Source organism: Gobio gobio, assembly GCF_949357685.1.
Source record: "Gobio gobio genome assembly, chromosome: 15".
Lineage (NCBI taxonomy): Eukaryota > Metazoa > Chordata > Actinopteri > Cypriniformes > Gobionidae > Gobio > Gobio gobio.
Window position 1 is genome coordinate 8,827,027 of NC_137108.1, and position 26,688 is coordinate 8,853,714.

A 26,688-nucleotide genomic window follows, 5' to 3' on the forward strand; every position below is an offset into this window, starting at 1 on the left:
CTTCTCTGGGCTCGGAGGCATCTGGGATGGACCATCGCACAGTGGAAACGTGTACTGTGGTCAGATGAATCAGTATTTCAGGTATTTTTTGGGAGGAATGGACGCCGTGTGCTCCGGACCAAAGAAGAAAAGGATCATCCAGACTGTTACCAGCAACAAGTCCAAAAGCCAGGGTCTGTCATGGTATGGGGTTGTGTCAGTGCCCTTGGCAAAGATAACTTGCACTTCTGTGAAGGCACCATTAATGCTGAAAAGTACATAGAGATTTTGGAGCATAATATACTGCCTTCAAGAAGACATCTTTTCCAGGGACGTCCATGCGTATTTCAACAAGACAATACAAAACCACATTCTGCACACATTACAAAGTCCTGGCTGCGGAGGAAGAGGGTACGGGTACTTGACTGGCCTGCCTTTAGTCCCGACCTGTCTCCAATAGAGAATGTGTGGCGCATTTTGAAGCGCAAAATGCGACAACGAAGACCCCGTACTGTTGCCCACCTTAAGACTTGTTTGCAGGAAGAATGGGACAAAATTACACCTGAAACACATCATCACTTGGTGTCTTCAGTCCCTAAACGTCTTTTAAGTGTTGTGAAAAGGAATGGCAACATTAAAAAGTGGTAAATGCTTTACTTCCCAACTTTTTTTAAAATGTGTTGCAGGTCTGAATGACAGGAAAGGATGCATATTTACAAATGACATGAAGTTGACCAGACAAAACATGAAATATTTTGTGTTCATATTGTCTGCAATGAAATACAAGTCAAAGTAAATTTAGAAATCACTTCTTTTTTTCTTTTTTTTGCGTTTTCCATACTGTCCCAACTTTTTCTGATTTGGGGTTGTACAAAAATACAAAAAATACAAATATAAAAAATACATAGCGCGATTGTTCCTAAATTACATCAGTCCCCAGTGTTATTTTAGTATCGTTGAGATACTTTTATAGTTTTTTTAAATATTTTTTATTAGTTTTTATTATATGTTTTTTGTTTTGTTTTCATTTTAACTTGAGTTAAAGTTTTAAGAATTGTGTTGCGTTTTTTAGTAGTTTTTTCCCCTTTAAATTTGTCTATATGGTTATTATTAATTTTTATTTCAGTTTTAGTTGTTTTAGTACATCAAATTCAACTAAATTAAAGTGAGAAATGTTGTATAGATAATAGATTTTTATATTTGATGTTATTTCAAATAACAAAATGTTTTTTCTTTCTAGTTTTATTTAATTTTAGTAACCCTTTTTAGATCAGGGCTATTCCAATCTGTTTCTGGAGGGACATGTCCGGCAGAGCAAAGTTAGTGGTGAGAACTGATTGTGAATATGTAAGTAAATATAACTACATTTTTTTAAGTTCATGGTACTTCAGGCTTTACAGGAAACGAAAGCGTAAAAACAAATGACTCCAGTAGAAGAAAATGAAGAGGCAAGCCTGTACAATAAAATGGAGATGAAGAAACTAAGAGAAAGCGAGAGAGGGGCAAAAGAGAGAGAGGTCTTTGTTGAAAGATTAACAACACCACATGATCTCATTGTACTGCTGAAAACAGCGGGGGTGGATGAGAGGGAGGGAGAAAGGCAGTGAAGGAGAGATGCCAAGCTTCACACACACAGTTGCTCAGTAGGGGATAAAGAAGGCCAACATCCACAGCTCGGCCCACTGGAACCAACAACAAAACATGCCACAAATGTTCACCTCCAATGAAACTCAAGAATGGACGGCAGACAATGAAACAAGTATCACATCTTCTAATCTAAAGGAAGAAATTGTTCTCTTCAATTCTGTTCTGACAAATGTTTTCTTGAAAAAAAAAAATAGTTTCAAAAGGCGCGATGCCATAGAAGAACCATCTTTGGTTCCACAAAGAACCTTTCAGTGATCAGATCTTAAAAGTACATTTGCGGAATGAAAAGGTTCCGTGGATGTTTAAGGTTCTGCATGGAACCATTGATGCCAATAAAGAACCTTCATTTTTGTATGATTCTACAGTTTGTGCAAATTCAATAACATATGAAGATGTTATGACTGGTCAAGTCCAAGCTGGTCCAGTATACCTGGAGAAAACTGTCTGTTAGCTTTCCCAGAGATACACGACCGACCCCTGCCATCTTTACTCATTTCTGAAAAGAAAAAGAAGTTAAATCAGGCACTGGTGAACACATCTGCTATATGATAAAATCTCTGTAAAAAAAATTAACTGCATGATTGTTTGAAAGATGCTTCACAGTAATTAACAATTAATTTAGCAAAGTTCTTCATTCATGAAACAAATACAATATCAGCTCTAAAAAGCCCTAAAAAGACAATAGTATCAGAATTCAGTTTAGTTCAATGTTCGTTCAGTTTAGTTCATTGACAGTGTTGCAAAGTTATGAAGTGAACTCAAGTCAACTATAAAGCCGCTCTACACAAGATAATAGTGTCATTATTCAGCTCAAGTCAGTTCAGTGTTCATTCAGTTTAGTTTGAAAATACGAAACAAGCTTAATTCAGCTATAATTCAGCATCTCTACTTAATTCAGCTAATTCGGCATCTCTACAGAAGACAATAGTGTCATCATTCAGTGCAATTTAGTTCAAGGTTTGTTCTCATCATATAGTATGAAGTTGTTACATTACATTAAAAGGGAGTTCACCCAAAAATAAATTCGGTCATCATTCACTCACCCTCAGGTTGTTCCAGGCCTGTATGAGTTTATTTCTTCTGCTGAACACAAAAGAAGATATTTTGAAGATGTTGGTAACCAAAGAGTTGATGGTTTCCATTGACTTTCATAGTATGGAAAGAAAAAAAAGTCAATGGGGACCAGCAAATGTTTGGTTACCCACATTCTTCAAAATATCTTCTTCTAAGTTCCACAAAACAAAGAAAGTTTGAACAGCTTGAAACCTCATGTGACCTTAATGTAGTCAGGTTGATGTGAGTGAGATGAATATTAGATGTCATTATCAGGTTGAAAGTATGTTTGATAATACAGTTCTTATTGTGGTACAGGTCTCCTTCTTTGAGTTTTTGTGCTCAAAGTCTTCTCTTAATTCCTACTGATTCAGGTGACACGCTATTCCAGATGGCAGAGGTTCATCGGCAGATCCAGGTCCAACTAGAGGATGTAGTAAGTAGAATAAAAATGTGGTGGTCGTTTTTCTTGTACATTCTTTCATACCAAACCAAAGTGACATGTCATTTAATATGCTGTGTGATGTAATGATTCCTTTAGCAGGTAGTGCTAAAGGTTACAGAAACTACATGGTAAATGCACAATACTAACATGAACTGTTAATAAAACATATGTACTCTGATCCTGGTGAACAGAAAGAACATATGCATGCAAATCCCTCCCAGCTAACACACAATGTACTAGTTACATAATTTATTGGTAATTTTTTTTGGGAAATTTCATTTTTTTATACGTTTTTGCCGTTAATTTACACAAGAAGAGTGTTTTAGGGGCCTGAAGATGCAAACTTTTTGGGTTTAAATGTTTTAATTAAAAAAATAATAATTATAAACTACAAAAATGTGAATTTGTGAAAACTCTGGCTTCATGCACATGAGTTTTATGTCTTCACTCTACAGGCACGTAGTGTTTTTGAATTTTTTAGTAGCTACATTGCTGTCGTGTAAATGTACCCTTAGTTATTGACAACGTAATTATGACATTGAATGCTTTTAATTTTAGATGCGCAAAAGACAAGAGTGCAATGGTCAAACACGTGTTTACATATAAAAATGCAGTGATCGTACTCTCGCCCACCCAGCGACGCCATTTATGTGGTTGTTTTTGGATCACCTGTCACTTATGGTGTGGTTATGACAGAGGTCGCGCTAGGCTTCCACATTGTCCGTCATTTTGACGGACAGGGTCGTAAAAATTCTGTCATATATTATAACCTGTTATTTTATTTTCATATTTTAATGGTAATAAGCCATTTAATAGGCTCTGGTTTTGTTCAGATTTTCATTTTTATTCACGAATTTACAGGACAAGCATATATAGGCTAGATTATGCATTTATGAATTTTTGAAGAAAAAGTTGAACAGAGACTGTGGGTCTCTGAAAGGTTTCATCATGAATGTCTGTGCTTAAGCTTTGTGCTTTGTTACTTTTGATATGAAACAAAGTCTCAGCTTTAAAATTCTGACCATATCATCACAAAATTCAAACAATAAATACATTTTGGCGCTCTTTAATGTGGCGCGAGAGATCACTATAATTTTAAATTTGTAATTTTGCAATTTAGCGCTTCTCCATTCCAGTGCTGTGATTGGCTGCTGGCATCAGACTCTTCTTTCCCCCGTGGAACTCATCTGCATAAAGCACACAGTTAGAAGTCTTTAAAGTTTTACAGATGCATTTCTCAATTTCCAAACCACCACCAGAATACCTTTGGCAATATTCTAAACAAATAGAATCCAAACAAGATGGGAAAAGATTTAACTGTCATTAATGTATTAATTTGTACATTAACAGCTGAATTTGTGTAAGATGTTGCATTATAAAAAACTGTCACCGAGAATACTTATTTCTCTGAATAAGTATGAAATGGATGTGTGTAGTTTACATCAGTTTAAAGGTTTTCAAACATAGTTATGAATGAATTTGGATGGATCATTGTGGCCTCCTTTTGTTTCTTCAGCCACTGCTCTTGCATCCAAAAAGTCCTAAAGAATGTTTATGGCGATTGGCTTAAACCTTAGGGATTAGGGCAGAAACTGCCTGTTGACCAATGAGAAGTCCTGTCCTTTCCGTGCTTGAGGTGTCTGTCAGTCCTAGCATCCTTATCTTATCGTGTTGGACATTTGTTTGTGCTAGTCCACCAAGATCCAATCAAAATGTAGCAAAATTTTTGAACATTAACAGTTGAATTTGTGTAAGATGTTGCATCATAAATAGCTGTCACCGATAATACTTATTTCTCTGAATAAGTATGAAATGGATGTGTGTAGTTTACATCAGTTTTAAGATTTCCAAACATAGTTATGATGGATCATTGTGGCCTCCTTTGTTTGTGCTAGTCCACCAAGATCCAATCAAAATGTTGCAAACCTTTCTCCACTGTTGCAGTAAAAGAGGGGCCCGGCAATAAACTGGACCCTGGAATGTGCTGTTCACCACAGAAACAATGGAAAATTAGAGCAGTGGAATGGAAAAACGCGTTCTGTCTGACAGAAGAGCAAAGTCTTTGCAGAAGGGTCAACAGCTTTCACGCATGTCTTTCAAAATAAAAGTCTCATTTCACTGATTACACACTCTCCAAACCACTTAAAACGGTCTCTGTGACCTACCAGTTGATAAACACTGCCCTAAAGAACCTTACAATAAACAGTTCTTAAAAGCAGGGCTGTAACCACCGCAGACATTGAGGACAACTCATCTATTTTTTACTTACTTTTCAGTGAGGTTTACTTTACTGCCACCATACCTTCCATATGGAAAATGTCCATTATAATCCCTGTCCCCAAAAGGCCACGGCCCCTGGAGCTTAATCACTACCGACCTGTTGCCCTTACATCCATAATTGTGAAATGCCTGGAGAAGCTGTTGTTGAAAACCATCTTGCCAGCTGTTAATCCACATCTGGACCCCCTCCAATTTGCCTATAAGGCTAAAAGGGGCACAGAGGACGCTGTAGCATCTCCTCCTTCAGCACCTGGATTCCCCTGGCAATTTTGCTTGGATACTCTTTGCGGACTTCAGCTCTGCTTTTAATTCCATCCAAAGCTATCTGATGATTCAGAAGCTGTATGACCTCAATATCCCCATTCGGATTATTCATTTTATACACAAATTTCTTAGCAACAGGCACAAGTAGTACGGATGGGCTCAATCACATCATCTCCTCTCATCGTCAATACTGGAGCACCGCAGGGCTGTGTGTTAAGTCCCTTTTTATACACACTTTACACAAACGACAACATCAGCCCATCTTCCAGCATAAAATACTTCAAATATTCTGACGATAAAGCTATTCTTGCCTTGCTCAAAGATAACAACTCTGTTATGGAGTATCATACCACTGTCATGAACTTTGCGCAGTGGTGTGAGGATAACCACCTGAATCTTAATGTGAGCAAGACAAAGGAGCTGATATTCAGTCCCCCCTCACTTCAGCATACTATTGTTATACTATATGTTATTCAAAATCAAACAGTTGAAATAGTGGGCAGTTTCAAATATCTGGGAGTCACATTGGACAATACTCTTACTTTTGACCAGCATACTATGGACATTCAGAAAAGAAGTCACCAAACGATGTCAGTCATTCGGAAACTTAAGGGACTTAACGTTGCACCTCGATTATCATTGTTACTTTATCAATTCATTATTCAGCCAATTTTATTATATTGTTCTATCTGTTTCTTTAATATGCTTTCTGTTAAAAACCAGACCAAACTCACAAAGGTGTCCAATATTGCTGCAAAAGTTATAGGTCTTCCAACACTTAACCTCACAGAACTTAACAACAGAGCTATCACACACATTGCAATTTCAATAAAATAGGACTCTACACATCCCCTTAATGAGTGTCTAGCCCTACTGCCCTCAGGGCACAGGTATAGGTATATGTTGTGTGTGTATAACAAGTGCATTACTGTGGAAAATAATTTCTCCTTTGGGGACAATAAAGCTTGAAGTGAAGTGAAGTGACAAGTCCCCCCCAATAATTAGAAATGGCCAAATTGCCACCAGACCACTAAGGAATTAAAATGTTAACAGTGGATCTATGTATTTATTCACTAACAGGAAGAATCTCGAGACTAACAATATATTTGACGCAAATTAATGCAAATATTATTTGCAAATAGTCCCAAAATTATTATTTCCCAACTAGAATTAGACCTAGAATTTCGTTCACTGTTCTGTTCCTTTATGCTTTATAAAAATAAAACAAATTGGTCCCCCCCAATGTTCAAGACATGGTTACGGCCCTGCTTAAAGCTACACTGTGTGATATTTTCCCCCATCTAGCGGTGAAAAGGTATATGACCATCCAGTGAATATTAGTTTCTGTTCCTCTCAATTCCGATTTCGTTTTAACTCCTACAGTGGCCGATTTAGTCCAAGATTAACATGGCTTCCAGTTCGACCTCGTCCACATTCGACACAGTGCCATCGAGTGTTAAAACGCGAAAGGCAAAGCTTGAATTTACGGGTATGTCCCTCTTTGGCTAATGTACTTTCAAGATGGAGGGGCAACATGGCGACCCGCATTCGAACGCCTCACCCGTATGTATTTTCAGTGGCATATTATAAACTTACGAGAATACTTTATTACTTGAAAGAAGTAAATATACATTAATGAGCACATATATTTTTGAAAGAACTAAGTGTTTTTAGCTAAGAATAAACTAAAAAAGTTTGTGTGAAGAACATTTTAATAATCTGACACACCTTTTTTCACTATAAAGAATCTCCAAGATTCCATTAATGTTAAAGATTCTTCACGAACCGTCGTGCCTATAAAGAACCTTTAGTTTTAAGATTGTGAGAAAAAACATCAGAGTGCAAAAAGGAATGATAGTCATACAAAACAAATTGAGAAATAAGAGGAAATGTTAATGTGCCAATAGGAGTGCATGGCTAAAATCTGCTGCATTTTAGTTTAGTGCAATGTTTTGTGGCTCAATCATTAATCTCCCTCAAGACCAGTGTGCTTCCATAATCTCTGTATTTGACTGAATGCTGCATTTTCTGTCTGTCTGCAGCTGAAGCTGTTTCATTCAGAGCTGCTGACTCAACTGGAGCAGAAACTGGAGCTAGACATCAAATATCTCACCGTGAGTGTAAATTACTGTTTAACTAAACAACATACTAAAATTTCACACTTAATATTATGTGTCCTTCCCCCGGTTTCACAGACAAGGCTTAATCTAGTCCCAGACTAAAATGCATGTTTGAGCTAATTTTGAAAGCAACTTGCACTTATATATCTTAAAATATATGCCAGTGCCATTGTTTTGTCTCAAGATTCACATCAGTAATGTTTTTATTTTCTTCTAAGGCACATTTATAAAAGCTACTTAAATATCATAATTTAACTAAGGCCTAATCCTGGCTTAATTTAAGCCCTGTCTGTGAAACCAAGCCTTTAACTAGTACTTTATGTACTTCATGATTTTGGCATGTACGCACCGCAGGAGCTACGAACAATTTTAGTTCTAGGAACTCCTTTTAGGGGAACTAATTTAGCTCCTGCTTCAGAGTAGGGTCTAACCCAACACTATAGGAACTTCCAGTGACGTAAGTGTATGCTGATTGGCCGAACGCACACAAAACACCAGCAACCATTTTTAAAAAGCTGTCTACACACACACAGATTATAGTCTATTTATTTACTCCACAAACTCTACGAACATGGAAAACAGTGATAGATGGACCTCTCAACCTTTACCCTAAAGAGAAATTCCAACGCAACTTTGAGGGGACCAAGCAAAATATGATTATGTATTTCTGCTCAGCTAGCGACATTGGGCATCAACCACACGACAAATGCTAATACTTTTTCATATACTGTCTACTTTCTTTATATAACAGTTCTATCTCACAACATATTAGACAGGACTGTTAAACAGATCGTAAACTAATGAAGATGGAGAATGTGAGAGTTGCGTGCTCAGGCTCTGGCGTTCTCATCGCCGTCAAAATAAAAGTCATTACAACAAGTACGGCTTGCGTCACTTCAGAGTTCCTACTGGCGGTGCAAATGCAATCAGGAAAATGGCCCTAAGGGAACCTTTAGTTCTCGGGGAACCACCCTGGTTGTTAGTTCCTAGAACTACCTGGTGCGAAAGCCCTTAAAGACACTTAATATAAAGTGGGACCAGTTTGTCTTGTAAACTCTTTGAGTAGATTTAGTAACTCATTAACTCTTTCCCCGCCAGTGTTTTTTTTAAAAAGTTGCCAGCCACCGCCAGGATTTTTGATCATTTTCACAAAAATGTAATGGCCCATAGAATATTTTGTTGTATGAATTCCTGAAAATGCAATATATCAAAATAAAGAGCAGACCCTCTTCTTTTAAACAAACAAAAAAATTGTTCTAGCTTCTTGCATTCCTTTTTTATCAACCGAGGACGTGCGACCTACCCAAACTTAAAGGTCCCATGGCATGGCATTTTTCTATTATTTTATAATGTTTCCTGAGGTGTACTTATATTGTTAGTATGATTTTTACATCATAAAATGTCATAATTTAGAAATAAAAGGCATTTTTTTCAATACTGATGTTTGCCCTGTGGCTGAATGCCCTGCTTCAAGAGGCGTGTCTGCTGTGAGATTTCAGTAAAAATGCCCACTGTTGTGATTGGCTGACATCTTTGCATTTGAAATGAGCGAAGGGGGCATGGTTTAACGAGGTCTACGAGGCACGAGCTGCTGCCAGAGAGACGGATGGACCTGAGTTCACTTCACATCAGTTCTCAGCATGTCTGAACTGTTGTAGTTACAGCATATACTTCAGGTTATTAGTCTATTTCTAGTCGGAGGGACTGTCACTCATATCAGAAAGTTAGTAACTTTAGTAAATTATGGATCAGCGCTGACTGGAGACGCGAACCGTTTAGAACGATTCAGTCCGATTTGGTGAACTGATTCGGTTCACTAAAAAGAACCGGTTCAAAAGAAAGATCGTTCGCAAACCGGACATCACTAACGTACCAGAGACGGAGATCAGCGATTGCTAAGCTAATAAAGTTATTTATAGTAACTACTGAGTTATGAAAGCGCTGTCAGTCAGCGCGAGTTTATTGTGTTTGTATCTGAGAGTTCTGAATAAACACGAGTCCCAGTCACGCCGAGTCCTTCTTCATCATTACCAACTTTGTAACACATTCAAAGTACCATTACAGCTGTCGAGATGAACGAGTTACGAGTAAGTGTTGATAATAGCATTATTTTTAGATATGTTCCTATCATATGAAAACCGTCAGTGACGCGCATTGAGTACACAGCGCAAACAAAGACACAACAGCATTAATCGAATGTAATCCAGTTTATTGTGGAGCTAGGCTGGCTAGCCCGGATATGCTCACGCTTACCCCCCTTCTGCTTAATCTCACGCCGCGTTTGGTGCCTCCGCTGTGGGCCAGATGCAGTACTGGGGGTCGGGGATGATGAAGACCGACTGACCAGTGCAGCCCGAGCCTCGGCGTGTGTGAGGTTTATCTCTAAAGATGTTACTCTGCTAATGTTGAGCAGAAACGACTGTATGCACATTGTAGAACAGATAGACGCAACGAGGACGTACAAAAACACTGACTCACAAGATAGAAAACACGAAAACACCGTTCTGTCGGGAGAGAGAGAAGCCGCAGCGTGTGCACAAATAATAAATAATTAGCTACACATAAGAAATCATTGATCACAGATCAGAAGGAACTGAAAAAAGACTTCTGTTTTCATTTGTACATCCAAACACTGAGAAACTGCCAGCATTCACTAGTTCACAAGCCATGATCTTTCGAGCGCTTGCATGGGTGTGCCAGATTCTCTGGGCGGAGGAAAGGGAGGAAACCGTTCCTGCTTGGACGTCAAACCAGGAGACTTCAGGATTGTCTAGTCTGGCCTGTCATTTTCTCAAGGGCAGAGAAAGACAGCCAGAACTCGGTTTTACACAATCAACATTTCTATCCACTTGGGGACAATATTCAGGCTAGGGGAACTCATATTAATGTTGAAAAACCTCATAAAATGAAAAATTCATGCCATGGGACCTTTAAATATGGGTAAGTTTCATAAAAAAGCAACATTTTGAACAAAAAGCTGAGAAAATCACGCTTTTGTCAAAGACTACAATCAGATCAGATTCAGAGCAATGATCAAACACAGATGGAGTAGATCGAGTCCATCAACACCACTAATGCTTGCACAGTCCTAGAGCTCGTCCTGGGTCGACATTTCATTCAGTAACATTAGATAGTTTTGATTTATATGCTGTTTAATGTTGATCACGTTATTTTACATATGCATCTGCTTACATACGATCACTTGTTTTTTTGTGTCTTCCTCGCTTGTGTTTTGATCAGGAGATTCAGTACTCATTCAGAAGATGCGTAATAGCGCCCCCTAGCGTCTAACAGTGAAAACGCGGAAACACTGACGTGTTTGGCAGGGAATCGTTTTCTCACAAATAACAGAAAATTTTGTGTTTGGCGGGGAAAGAGTTAAAAAAAATTATATGGAAATGAACTCCTCCTCCTGAACTGTCACTATTGTGGCAGCTGATTTGGGACCCGAGTCTGCGCAGTAGAGAGCAGGAAGTAGAGCCGCGATATCAAAACCACACTCTCACAGTATCTGTTAGTACAATTGGACCAACTTTATATTAGGTGGCCTTAACTACTATGTACTAACATTTTAATTAATAATTTGATACAATGCACTTATTGTGTACATACATGTCTTTACATTGTACTTACATTTTTAAATATACCTAGGTGTAAGGGAAGGGTCAACAGTGTAATTACACATTTAACTACAGAAATTAATTACAGATGTAATTACATATAGCCTATATGTAATTACATCTGTAATTAATTTCTGTAGTTAAATGTGTAATTACACTGTTGACCCTTCCCTTACACCTAACCCTACCCTTAAACTTACCCTTACCAACACACGTGTCCCTAACCCTACCTGTATCCCACCTCAATATCAGCAAAAGTGTTTTGCAATACAATATATACACAGTAAGTACATTGTACTTATTTTTTGATGTAAGTACATAGTAGTTAAGGCCACCTAATATAAAGTGGGGCCGTACAGTTTACTGCAGAACAACTCATTATGTCAGTGTGAAATAAACAGTTATGGAAATGTAGAAACTAAAGCTAAAGCTCCAATCTCCTTCGGAAAAAATCCAGAAAAAAAGCCTGTTAGTGCCTCTGTGACTACTTCGCTCAGAGAAACTGTCAATCACAGCTGTCAATCATGACATCACACCCCTGTTTATATAGCATCAAATAACTAACTAAACTGTCACTATTGTGCAACCAGAAACATGATATACCAAATGAAAACTTTTCCCAGGCAACGCTGAAGAAATACCAGAGTGAGAGGAAGTCAAAGGTGGAGTCGATTGAGCGCTGCCAATCACAGCTCAAGAAGCTGCGGAGGAAAAGTCAAGCTAGTCGCCATCCCAACAAGTATGGAGACAGAGAGATGCAGGTACCTTGCTTATAATTCACTGCTTTTACAAATATGACACAACATATGAAAATCTTGACACTTTGACCAGTATGCATTGAGCACAAGCTAAAAATATTTTAACTGAAACTAAAACTAACTTGTTTATTAGCTGGACTGTGTTTGTTGGTGTAATGATTGTAGCAAGGGTGAGTTAATGAGTCACTGACATGAGGATGTCCAATGATTGATGATGATGATGAAAAGAGAAATGTTTTAACCCTATAGGCATCATAAATGATTTGCACATTTCTAAGGCCGCTAAATTATAAACATGATCAAAACTTCACTGAAAAACCTTTTGCACGTGATCTACTACATGCCTTCTGTCATCTGATTAATAGTTTATACTTTTTTAGCAAGTAAAAGGCCTTTTATAATTGTAAAAACGTCCACCTTCAGCTTGTGATTCACGTGTCCTTTTGCTGTGAAATCTTTACTGATTTTCATAAAGTAAATGTATGAATAACTTTATATTGTTAATAATATTTCATGATGAACACTTACTGGACGGAAGCAAAAATCCTTTTTAAAATGTGAGTATCAAATATGATCATCAGGCTTTTGAGGAACGTTCATCATTTGTTCATCTATCAATCATCATTGTATTGCATTGCATTATATGTTTTAAACTACAGAGCTTTGATAATAAAACTAAGCATTAAATATCGTCTTACAAATATAATTGGGAGATACAAGGACAACGGATACATTTTCTCATTTAATGTAAGTATCTGCTATACTGTTATAAAGATCTCATTGATTTACATTACAAGCTATCATAATTTCATCTTACTTTTTGGCCATAAAAATATCAGCAACTGCACCAAATATTTTTGCACAGTTTGGGCCTGAATAAAATATTTCCCTCCTCAAGTATGAGCTTAAAATTCTCATTATATTATACTATCTGAGCCATAAAAGCCTGATCAAATATAATATGAAATCATAGTATGTTGTAAAGAATATGCCAAAAGTCCCTGGGTGGTCTACTATTGGTCTAATTCAGGCTGGTATTGCCCACAACCCATTTAACTTTTGAGAAGGATTTGGTTCAGAACTACAAACACAAATAAAAAGAACTACAACCATGGTGGATGTGATTAAGACCAACAATAAAGCAGAGAAGCCCTGAAAGGGGTTTGGGTTATTAGTAATCAATATCTAACCTGACAAAAAATATTTATTTCATGTTATCTGTGTTATAATCCATCTGCAACAACATTGTGAACTTCAATAAAGAGACAGCACAATAGCAAAACAGATACGCACTATTAAATACATCATGTAAATAACATTAGCAGAGTTCTCCGCATGAAAGACCCACAACCATCCGCTCAACGTGCTACTTGTTTTCTCCCCTATACCGTAGGAAGAATTGTTTTAGTAGTATAAATTAAATGAAATTAAAGGTAGCGTGTGTTTGTGAGGATGCTAACTGTGACGGGATAATTGACAGGCTGGTTTACGGTGACAGACTGCACACAACTATGCAACAGAGTGTAATTATGATGTGGTAGGTTGTCACCATAGACTTTAAAAAAAGATGGACGACGGCCCTTCACTGTCTTCCATTGAAGAAAAGTGAAGCCGCCAATGTTCGAATATGGCGCTGACATCTTTAGCTGATTTGGGACCCGAGTCTGCGCAGTAGAGAGCAGGAGCCGCGATATCAAAACCCCTCCCACACTCCCGCAGTATCTGTTACAGTTTATTGCAGAACAACTCATTATGTCAGTGTGAAATAAACAGTTATGGAAATGTAAAGCCAAAGCTCCAATCTCCTCCCGAAAATCCAGAAAAAAGCGTGTTAGTGCCTCAGTGACTACTTTGCTCAGAGAAGCTGTCAATCACAGCCGTCAATCATGACATCAAATCATGACATCGTTTTTATAGCAATTGCTATCACTATCGTTTTATATCAAATAACTAACTAAAACCAAACTTATTTTAAAAAACCTAACACTTGAAATTAAATCATTGTGCTAAAAACTACCTAAAATGACAGAAACCATCTTTGGAAAAAAAATATTTTAAGTTTAATTTGATTATTTAGTTTGACTCATGTCCCTTTAGAATACATGGAAGGGGCGGGGTTTATGAGCTACACTGGGACCAACCACCTGGGGTCGATCGAGACCCTTTGGCTTCATTTTTCAGGACCTTGTCCTAGAGCCTCTTGTGTTACACACCCAAAAATATCTACTAAATAATATAAACTATATTACTGATCTGCCCGCATTGACACTATATGATAATTGAACTGAGCTGGATGATGACATCACTGTTTTCTAGTGTTGTAGTCAAGACCACCTAATCCGAGACCAAAGCTGCGTCCGAAATCGAATACTTCTCTACTATATAGTTTGCGAAAACTAGTACGCCAACAGAGTAGTATGTCTGAAATCATAGTATTCGAAAAACAGTAAGCGAAAAGTACCCGGATGACCTACTACTTCCAGCGAGATTTTTGACTATATCCTGAGTCCTCTTAGGCCGGGTACACACTGTGGGATTTTGGCCACGATTTGGCCGTCTAAGAGAAATTTAGCAAATCCTAAAAGATTCCTCTGATCCTAGGCTAAAATCTGAAGTCTTTGATCGTTAGTTTGACATGTTCACCGGCAGCCGATTAATGACCGCTGCGATCAAATTTTACCTCAGACGAAATTCTGGAAGTGTCAGAAGATTTGGCGCACAATCCTGCAGTGTGACTTCTCCTATGACGACCGTCAAATTATCTTCGTTTTTCAAGACAAACCATGACCAAAATGAGAGCTAGAGATTTCTTTGTAGCCACTAGGGGTGTAACGGTACACGTGTTCATACCGAACCGTTTCGGTACAGGGCTCTCGGTTCGGTGCTCGTGTGTACCGAACGGTTCCGAATGCAATCTTTAACAGTTAACAGTCGGCTTGTTTTAAGTGCGGAACACACTTCAATCCTAGTTCCCACTCAAACATAATAAGTATTCAGTCCATTTTATTACGAAATTCAAACGATAAATGCCGTTTTGACGCTCTTTAATGAGACGACTGATCATTGTAAAGGCGCGTCAATTCAAACGGCCGCGCACGAGTGAACGCGATCATCTCTTCCAGAAGAATAAACATGAATTAATATCTTATGGTATGTTGAGGATAACACTTACTGAAACGTATCATATGTCGTGTAATCTCTCAATCAGTGTTTCAATCGCGGAAAGACATCAAACAGCTTGCAAACAATGTCACGCAGCATCATTTACCTCAGAGTCAGAAGTCATTCAGTGTCCACAGCTGTTAGTTCACTAGAGAAATCAACTCTTTCACTAAATATATGCACTATATTAGCCTATATATATATATATATATATGAATTCTATTTAACCTGTTAGTAGAATAGTAGAGTCTTGATTATTTAATGCTATGTTTAGATAAATCTGTCATGAAAATGACAGTCACTATATATTTCAAAAACGAATTGGAGAAAAAAACATAATTTTATAATTAGATTTAGGAGTTAATGCAAAAACTGCCTTATGTGAAGTTTACATGTTTGCACACAATGTGTTATTTGAGTGTTGATTATCCTATAACTAAACATGAATATCAGCTGAATGGCTCATAGTTTGGGCTCTGTTGTTAACCTTTAATATTATAGTAATAATGTGTAAGTAAGGGCTCCCTATATAGTTTACAGCATTATCTTTAAGAAACGTTTAGTTATAATTTAATTCATTTAAGGACAGAGCTCACTATCACAGAACGTGTCATTGTTTGATGATATAAAACTCTGGTCGAGTTTTCTTGCTTGCATCCGTTTTTAGTGCGCCTTGACTATCGTACAGTCTGACATAAATGACAACTTAGATCTTACAGTGGGACATGGCTTACAGCAGGGATCATGTTCGTACAGTCTGACAAGGAACAATCGTGAAGGACTATTATAAATCGCACAGTGTGCACCCAGCTTTAGTCTGAGACCAAGACAAGGCAGAGTACATATGTGGTTAAGACCGAGACAAGACCAAGTCCGTTCTCGAGTACTACAACACTACTGTTGTCTCCAGAGCGGCTGTACAGCCGAATCAAATTCTGTTGCATTCTTTTCCTGTTAACACTGTGAAGCTACTTTTAGGGTGTAGTATAAGTAAGTTCCTGTTTTATGGCTTCCTACATGTCGTTTGAACCACCCTTACATTTGATTTGGCATGCAATTTAAAAAAACAAATTTTTAAATAGTAATAATATTTTGTAATGTTAATCCCACTTGGTCACAATCCCGGTCAAGCGAAGCTCTTCAGCCACATTCACTTCAGAGTGATTGGCACTGCAATAAATGAACAGTAAGTCACTTTGGATTAAAGCGCCTGCTAAAGAACTGAGTAATTGTGTTGCTTGCCAGTTCTTTGACTTGCTGTGTTCATTACTGAAGGCTTAGTGTAGAATGTCATGTACTGCCAGTCATTTGTAGTTTGTATGACTCATAATGACCAATTGAGCTCAGTGAGGGCCATTTGTGTGAGCCAGTGTCCTACATATTAAAGCTGATTTGTGAGTGGAAGACTTTTTATCCGTGTGTGAACAAGTGTTTGTTTATTTGAGCGTGTATATCCTCCAGCACGTGTTTTTTCAGGAGTGAGTCTATCTTTGTTTGCGTAGGCCTAAGCTATGGTATCAGAAGCATTACTCTATAAGCATGTTTTTAAGTCAGAAAGAAGAACAAGTCATTTAGTTTAAGATTAAGCAGATATCCTGAACAGCTGATTTGGGGCCAGAAAAAAAGGAACACTGGGACAGAGAAAAAACAAAGGAACGAGAGAGGGGAAATGATGAAGTAAAACAGGTCCACAGTTTGAAAGATGAGGAAAGGAAAATGCAGTAGAGAATGACAGAGATATTATGAAAATGTCACTTAAAGGAACATTTGTAACAACATGATAGTGACAGATTTTTGGTTTTCCCAAATGGGTTGTCATGAGTTAATGAAAAGGAACATAATATAGTGCACACTCTAAAAAAAATGGTGCTAAATTGCACTAAAAGTGGTTCATAGGCTCGTAATCAGTGCTTTAAAGGTGCTATACAGCGCCTGTGTCAAATGGTGCTATGTAGAACCATAGAACCACCCCATTCTCCTCCTTAGATTTTAGATCTGTTACTCCACTCTCATGTTGCTATGAATGGGAATTTACTACAATGGCAAAAGCTGTTTGGATCACTTTTATGCTTTTCTGAGGTCATAAAGTCTTGTGTGGGGGCCCTGGAATATTTCCTTATTCAGTTGTTAAGTCTGACATCACGCAGCAGCACTTCCAGGTCCAAACGCTCATACCACAAGAAAAACAACAAACGGTGCTAATATACACACACACAATGTGGTGCAATACTACAAAAAAAAATCATAATACCAATATATCTCCATACCAAAATTCCAGATGGCTAGACAGTGATACATCTTTTATAAATCGTTAAAATAGTAATGTCTGTGACGCTGTGAGCACAGAGACTGTTGTGTACACTGTAAGTATTTAAAATGTTTAACTTTTTAAAATGTTTGATGTTTAATATGAATAAATAGCGCTCATAAACGGCCGTCGATGGCATTCTCAAGTGAAACGAGTTGAGGCTTGGACCCAGAAATGGCGTTCCTTACGTCACGGCTTTACAAGCGGATAGGGGGGCCTTGGGGGCAAAATGTTGAGAACCACGTTATCTTCAGGAAATACACTATATTTGAATGTAGTTTTGTAATCCTTTCCCTAACTAAACTAAGGGCGTTTTCACACCTGAAAGTCTGCACCAAGGTCCGAACCGAAGTTCATGTTTTTTTACATTTGGTTAGTTTTGGTTTGGTTTCACATTGCAATTATGCAAGCGCACTAAAGAACTTTACATGACACACTTTCGTCCTGTCGTCATCATCTATGTGGGCTGCATCTTGACATTGATTGGTTTGTAAACGGACGTGCGTCTGACGTCAGCGTCTTTGACAAGAATGAATAAACGGACACATCTTGCTCCAGTTTGTGCAAAGCATGTGATCGCTCCCGTGCCTTCATGTCACGATTGATGTCTGCTATGGACTATTTGCTTATTAAATCCAGGCAATTATCTGATTAAACGTTGATTAAAATTAAGATACCATTTATACAAAACGAAATTCACTTTAAAGAAAGGCTTTCTACAAACTTTATACACTTTTCATAATCAGTATTGCCTAGATGACATTTAAAAATAACATTATAATATTTAAACATAAACAGGAACTTCCTGTAAATGGTCTGAAAGTCCAAACATACAGAAAATGCTTTCACACTAGAAACGAACCGAACCTTTGTTCAGTTTGACCCGGACCGAGACTACCTCTTTTCGTTGGACCAAATTTCGTCTGTTTGGTCCAGACCGTGGTACGAGGGAGGTTTCACACCTGTAATTTTGATTCAGACCAAACTGAAAAGTCGGAAAATCCGGACCAAACAAGGTAGGTGTGAAAGGGCCCTAAGTGAGAGTTAGATGGGCTTAACGGGTTCTTTGTATGGCAGTGGCGCTATATATCACCTAAAAAACACCCAAAAGAACCGCTGAATAAACAATTTTTCTTTGTGTACACTATGTTCACTCTATTTGCATAATTTTCAGTGTATTTGTGGACAGTTCATAGCATTACAGCAGTATTCCACAAAAAATTAAAAGCTTAAGGTTTTGAAATGTTAAAAGCTCAAGGGTTTGAATGTTTGAAAGTGAAACATTTTAGACATAAATATTAGTATTATAACTTGTAGTGTAAAATAAAAATATTATTATTATCATAATCATTCTTTTTTTATTTTACTGTACAATAATTTACTGCAGTAATATATTTTTGTCTTCATTTTTATAATTAGTTAAATAATAATAATAATCACCAACATTATTACTACATTATTATATGACTAGGTTCCTAAATCAGTGTGAATTTAATGTGGAGAGAACCGTGAACATGCAAATGTGTTGTTAAATTATTGAAATATTCACTTAAAATCTCAGGAAAACTTCAAGTATATATTTTATGTCTAACAGGGTTCAGCTTTCAAAAAAGGTTTGTGAACACCTGCTTTAAGGAGTCTGAACTTTAGTTGTTTACTTTAGATGCCAGTCTTGGTGTACATTTGTCATATTGTATTTAAAGGTGAATTAATGTAATTCTCTCTCTGTAACAGTATGTGGAGCTGATGAGTCGCCGGCAGGGAGAGTTGGACTCTTTAGTTGCCGTTGGTTACCGCTCCGCTCTGACAGAAGAAAGACGGCGCTATTGTTTTCTGGTGGACCGTCAATGTTCAGTCACCAAGATCCTTGTCAACTACCACTGCAAGGTAACACTACGGATATGATCTAACAATGAATCTTTAAATAACTAACTCATGCTGTAGAGGACTAGCAAACATAACAGGCTCACTGGAAAAATAAACTTTTATGTTTTTTTTTGCAAAACTCCAAAAACTGTCCAAAAATCTATAATTCACTGCAGTTTCCACTTTAGTTCAGTTTCACGCAATTTCACGCTCTTTTCACACAAATAATGATTATGAGGCAGTTCCTTGCACAATACTATGTTATGACCTCAAAACTCTTTTACTATAATCCATTTGTAAACTACTGCATTTTGATGTTTGCATAACCATAACCAGCTCCATATGTTTGGCTTTTCAGTCATAGTAAACTTCCTCGGAAGCTCACCTGGTACAGCACTGCACTAGTCCCATTAAACATAATAAAGGAGTTCAAAGACTTGTAGAAGCAAACTAAAATGTCATAATGTGTTTTTATCTCACTTTTATCTTAACTTTAAAACAAGAGCACCACTGTAGTTAGCGAATGAAAATTGACTGTGTATAACATTTGACATTATAAAAAACTTATTTTGTTTTTAGGTGAGAGAGCTGTTGTCTCAGAAGCTGGCATCATGGCAACAGTCATGTGCCCAGCCGACCAAACTACCAGAACGAGCCCTGAACCTATTGCGTCACACTGCCCCCCAGAGCTCTGGAGGAGCTGGACTAGCGGAGGTCCTGCGGAACGCTAAACTGGGAATCTCTCAACCTGGAGAACAGGTGACGGACAAATACTGACATTTTCACATTACAGAGGCTTAATTGTAATGAAATGTCATAATGCTTAAAAAATTTAAATGGCCATGGTCTTAAAACAGGATTAATTTCTTTATGTAAAATATAATTTCCTACTTTTTAATTTTTAGGTGAAATAGTATGGACATTTCTTGAATTTTTTTCTGATATTCTCATTATTATATACACAAAAACTGATCTGACACACAAACAAAAGCTAGACAATAGACAATGGCAATGTGAGGGCTATATATGCACAAGAACTAATGACATAAGACACACCTGATTGCAATGAACACAATGAACCAATCAAAACATGACATGAAACAAAGGAACCACATGACAAGATCACATGAGGGACAAGGAAACCACATCACATGACAGGAAACACTATGACAGATTACAAAATAAAAGACATGTGAAACCAAACAAAAAACTGTGGAGGGATGGAGGGCCTAGCCTGGCTCCGCCCTCCTACGTACTTCCGCTCAATTTTCATTTTCCTTCAGTACTCCGTCTGGGATTGCAGTATATTCTCTGGTTTTCTCTGGTCAAATTTTAACCGGTCCAATCAGCGAACAGAGGGAGTGGCTGAGAACGATGACGTTGATGTCGTGCGCTAGTTTGAGATGACATACATCACGACCAAACGTTAGCGATTGGTTATGGCAGATCCAATAGTTTTACACTTCAACAGAGTTCCCGCCTTCAAGGAAGTTAACGCTTATCAATGGAGAGTGGCCGGACTCTCTGTATAAATGAAATGTACGAGAGTCTGGTAGGACCAGGCTATGGAGGGCCAGGCCTAAAAGAGGATGAGGGACTGGATCGTGGCCTGGATCATGAAGCGAAAACATACCTGGATTGCCGTAACAGGAAATATGAAGAGAGTCTCACTACCAGAGAGTTGTCGAATAACAAGTTTTATAAAAATAAAAAAAAATACAGTTTAACTTCCCTAACTCCCTTAAACATAAACAAAGTGGAAAAAGAGATACCAATAAATTGGCGCCTAGCCCTCTACATCCCTTAATTAGGCAAAAATGCATTTACAAAAAATATTTACAAATGTATTTACAAAGTCTCTTGTTGGATGGGATGTTTGAGGGATGTTCCAAAACATGCTTTAGTTGGAAAAATCCTATGTAGTATATTGTAGGACACTTTTCTTAATTTTGTTGTTTAGCATTTTCCATGCTTTGTTACAATTGATATTAATCTTGAAAGAAAAGAGACAGAAGAGCATTTCTTGTGACCTTATTGCTACATTGGTGATTTAAAACATCAACATTATCAATATAAATATTCCCACAAAAATCATCAATCCACTGAATTCCCCTGTAATTAATCAAGATATAGTAGTACTAATGATGCTTCGTGTCCCTCTCCTCTCTCAGAGGCTGTCTATACAAGAAGTCCCACCCTTGTTGAACGGTGACAGCAGTAGCCGCTCCCAGCAGCAGCAGCAGAGGTCGTCCCAGTCTGACATTCTCTCCCAGTCTCTCAGTGGCCTTTCACCCAGCAACACGTCTCAGCAGAATGGAAACACCCACTCCAGTTCTTCAGCTAGCCCCACCCACTCCCAGCCTGCTGTAAGCATGGCCGGGTTTCTGTCTTCTCTCTCTACATCCTCCCACAGTTCCTTGCAGGGCCTGACTCCACCCCTAACGGCCCCCCACAGCCCTCCGCTCCCCCACAGCGCCCCTCTGTCCCGCGCACTCACACCTGTCCTATCCACAGCCACTGCTCTAAATGTGCTGAAGGGTCCAGAGCTCTACGCCACATCCACACTGCCACTCCCGAGGAGACAGATGAGTGACGTTCGGATGGGATTCTTGGGTGCGTCTGATTTTGTTTTTGCCATTTTTGAGTCATTTGTGTGTGGGTCATATTTCAGCCCAAAATCAAAGGATAAAAATAAGAAGTTATATTTTACTTTAAGAAATGAAATCTGTTTGAGGAGCATTTAACTATTTTCCTAATCCTAACCCTCCCAATTACTATAACATGAACAGTAATATAAATAATTAAGATATTTTTAATTATTTATGATTACAGCAAAAAGTACCATAACGCATATTTCATTGATCACTTTCTGTATATATATAATTATAATACTATAACTAAGAGAAACAATGGGAAGTTTACTGTTTAATCACTGGTTTGATTTACTGACACAGACAAAGAGCATCTGACTGTACATGAATCATTACATATCAGAAATCACTGGTCAAAGATCAGGCATTAGAATTAACATGGTTACCTGTGTTGCTGTGACAATACTGTCGAGTCCATGTCGTAAAAGTCTGTTTGCAAAGCCTGCGCCGAAATTGCGACTAATTTACCAAAGAATTCACAGTGAAATGTACCATATACAAATAAATAATGCTCAACTGAGACATCCACAAAAACAACATTCCTAGCATTAGGATCGATGCTATTTTTAGTCCGGTTTCGCTCTTCTCTCCTCGTCATCTCACTAACACGCCAGTGGGTGGGGCCAAAGTTGCAATGATGAAGAAGGCAGTCTTTCACCTATCTTTAGGCACATTCCATAATGAGTCTTTCACTGGGCTTGGTTACAATAAAAGCTGTTTTTGGACTAACAAGGACGTTTTCAGTTCTGAAATGTATAGCTTATTTTATAACTTACGGATATTCTTATAGTATGATGACCTCTTATATGCCAACAGCTTAAGGAAAATTTGATTTCTCAGTTCATGACCCCTTTAAAATGTTACAATCCAAAAAGAACACATACTGGTGTTAAAAAAAAGGCTTGATTTTCTTTTTGTAAAACATTTTAGTTTTAGGTAAAATAATATGGACATTTTTTGACAGTATTATTATAGTCAGAAACTTTTCAAATGTCTACATTTTTATTTACAGCATCATAATAATGTCTTACTGTTCTTAATTTTGATTTTTTACATTTAAGCAGTTTACCTTTAAAAAGCACCCTAGCAACCATTCAGAACACCCTAGAAACTTTCCAGGAGCCAAATAACAACCATCCAGAACATCCTAACAGCGGCCCAGTAACACCCTAGCACTCACATAGCAATCATTACGACCATCCTAGCAACCCTGTAGCTACACTCCAGCAACCAGCCAGAACACCCTTGCAACTGCATAGCAACACCCTGGCTACCACCCAGAACTTCCAGCAATCTCTATCTGTCAGCTTTTAATATACTTTAATACTTTAAAAACTGCTTTCTCAAGCCACAATTGTATTAAACGTCCTCTTGCTATGATTGTGACTCTCTTCAGGCTCCACTCTTCCCCGTGTGCTGCCTCTCTGTGGCCCGTCCCGTGTGGAGGCTCTGTTCCCTCACTCCACAGACTCCTCAGAGGGAGAGAAGGGAGGCGACAGAGGAGGAGCTTCATGTCTGCTGTCCTTCCTGCCCGGAGACACTCTTTCCCTGCTGATCAGTGAACCCAGAGACGGCTGGCACTACGGCCAGAACGAGCGAACTGGACGGTATCTGATCATCAGTCATTGGTTAATAAAACAAGGGCAATAAAACATTAGCTATGCATCATATGTGTGCTTATTTGTGGTGCAGGAGTTTTTCATGTTTGTCACTCTATCAGCAATATGGCCTGTTCGGCTTGCATTATAATGGCTTGCTTTATAATGACTTGGCATTAACCGAGAATAACTTGAGTGCATTTAATTTCAATTGGTGTGAAGTGAACATACTTTTCCTTAATCAGCAATAATGTTCAGTCTATCCATGTCATTTTAGTACAAACAGGTCTTTAACTCTTTCCCTTCCAGCGTTTTTTTTTTTTTAAGTTGCTATCCACCGGCAGCATTTTTGATCATTTTCATGGCCCCCAAAATATTTTGTTGTATGAATATCTGAATTAAAAAAAAGTTTTATCCTGGCTTAAAGGTGGGGTAAGTGTTTTCTGGTAACCGATGTTGATTTCAAATCACCAAAACAAACACGCCCCTATTTTGATAGCTCCGCCCCACACATACATAACCGGCCGACCGAGGGTATGATGTCATCAATAAGTGAAAGCAATGTGTGTTACTATGGTAATCCAGGTCAAATGTTCAATGAAAAAGTTATCCCTTCCATTCCAAAAACACAAACACAGTTCTCATGAACAACTCGATAGCACGAGCACGACAGTCCAACTAACGAACATATTACAATTATGACAAGGTTAGAGGGATATATCGATTATGAAAAGTGGAACCAAAGGAATCAAACATATATTAGGAGTTTATTATCTTACCTTTCGGACACACTTTAGGAGCTGACGCTTGAAACAGACAGTGAGGAGGTTTAGACGAACAAGCGAACATGACACATGAGCATATTCAAGCAAAAGCCAGCATATATTAGTTCTGTGAAACAAAACAAAATCAATGTTACTCACCTATCGAGAAGAAATAAAGCAACCTCGGCCTTCGCTCCTTGAGTTCTATCCAGCGCTGGACAGTTGATCCGATATTTACACGGGTCCTACCTCTTGCCTGATCGTAAGCCTTTTGTTCCACACACATCTTCCACCTTAGTTTTTTTTATCTGCCATCTCTCTCTTTCGGTTGTCGCTCAGCTAATGTTCGTCCTGTGTCGTGTCTTTTGAATAATGATATGCACTGAGAGCGCTCTCTTCTCCCCATCATTAGTACACACGCCCCTTACTGCTGATTGGCTATAAGTTTGTTTTGGTACTCTTTGTTTGGACACTTTTCTAAAGCAGCTTTGAAATACCACTTACCCCACCTTTAATATATTCTTTTTTATCAACACTTGAATGTGGGTAAGTTTCATTAAAAAAAAGCTACATTTTGAGCAGAAAGTTGAGAAAATCTTGTTTTTGTCAAAGACTACATCTGGACCGTATTCAGAACGATGATCAAAACACAGATGGAGTAGATCAAGCCCATCAACACCCCCAAAGCTTCACAGACCTATAGCTCGTCCTGGGTCAACATTTCATTCAGTACCATTAGGCAGTTTTGATTTATTGGCTGATGTTGGTCATCACGTTATTTTACATATGCATATGATTACATATATGATATTGCTTGTTTCTGCTTCTTTTTTACCTGTGTTTTAATCCGGAGATTCTGTATAACAGCATTCCCTACCGCATAACAGTGAAAACACAGAAAGTTGGAAAGGCTCATTAATGGCGGGGAAGCGTCGTCTCATAAATGACAGAAATTTACATCAATGGCGGGGAAAGAGTTAAAAACAAGCTTATAAGAGCTACTGTATAGGTTTATGCCTAAACGTATCCAGCTCAGAAGTCTCAAGATATTCAGATGCTCATGTTATGTATGCTGATTATCTAAACTCTCCTTCATAGAAAAGGCTGGTTTCCCTTCACCTACACACAGCCTCATCCAAACACTCCCGGACAAGATGTCAGGTCTGTAGGGAAAACAAAACCCCATACATGTTAAAATAATCAGCCAATTGACATAACAATTGACATAACATCCCTATGCATACCCTCTTTTTCTCTTTGTCTCTCATCATCCAGTCCTCCTCCCCTGTCTAAAGTGAACAGCACAAGCATGGGGCAGTTGGACAGGCTTCCTCCCGCTGGTCAGCTGCAGCAGGACACTCCTGATTCAGAGGACGAGAGGAGCGTCATATCTCAGCGTATCAGCACCTTCAGACCACGACCCTACAGCATGATGAACCCCGAAACCAGCAGGATGAGCCCACGACTACGCCTGAGGGACAGGGTCAGAAAACACACCATCATCATGACTGTCTCTTCAGACTGTATTACTACATAAGGCAAGACACTGCATGCAAATAGGGTAAAAACTGGTGACATCGATTTTCGCTCAACTGTAAGATTTAAATGTACATGTATCTTTCTATTCAGGAGTCTCTCTCTTGGTTGTTGTGGCCAGAGAGAGCTCCCGGCCGCGAATAAAAGGACAGAGAAATGGACGGTGATAGTGTATAGATGCTAAAGTCGTGATAGTAGCTTCTTGACGGGACGGCGTCACCATACTTCAGGGAAGTATTGGACTGTATTGTAAGTATTCAGGAAGGGAAATTACCTTGAGATACTGTAGTATATTATTTTATTATATTAACAACTGGAAGTTGTTTGAATTTTCCGAGGTGAAGAAGTCAGATTAGTAGGTATTGAGAATTTCACATTTTTCTTCCATACAGCTCCAGGGTGTTAATAAAGGCAAAGTTTCTAAAGCAAAGCAATGTGTTTTTGTGAAAAATATCCATATTTATAACTTTATAAACTATAATCACTGGCTTACGGTAACTGGCGTAGGGGAGTCTAGTTCCAGCCGAACATTGTCAGAGGTCACTCTTCCGCCGGAACAAGACTTGCGTATGGCTGTTACCAGAAGCCAATGATTATAGTTTATAAAGTATATATATAAACTATAATCATATAAACT

General features: G+C 38.3%; 1 protein-coding gene across 1 annotated transcript in view; it reads left to right on the forward strand.

Annotated features, from left to right (window-relative positions):
- LOC307138748 (BAR/IMD domain-containing adapter protein 2) overlaps nucleotides 1-26,688 on the forward strand; it is a 48,344-nt gene that overhangs the window by 14,206 nt on the left and 7,450 nt on the right. Inside the window, exons 5-13 of the mRNA XM_079837298.1 lie at nucleotides 3,054-3,115; nucleotides 7,711-7,782; nucleotides 12,032-12,169; nucleotides 19,371-19,523; nucleotides 20,082-20,261; nucleotides 21,674-22,115; nucleotides 23,550-23,760; nucleotides 25,614-25,676; nucleotides 25,791-25,998. Of these exons, the coding sequence (XP_079693424.1) occupies nucleotides 3,054-3,115; nucleotides 7,711-7,782; nucleotides 12,032-12,169; nucleotides 19,371-19,523; nucleotides 20,082-20,261; nucleotides 21,674-22,115; nucleotides 23,550-23,760; nucleotides 25,614-25,676; nucleotides 25,791-25,998 (1,529 nt within the window). The remainder of the gene's footprint in view (nucleotides 1-3,053; nucleotides 3,116-7,710; nucleotides 7,783-12,031; nucleotides 12,170-19,370; nucleotides 19,524-20,081; nucleotides 20,262-21,673; nucleotides 22,116-23,549; nucleotides 23,761-25,613; nucleotides 25,677-25,790; nucleotides 25,999-26,688) is intronic.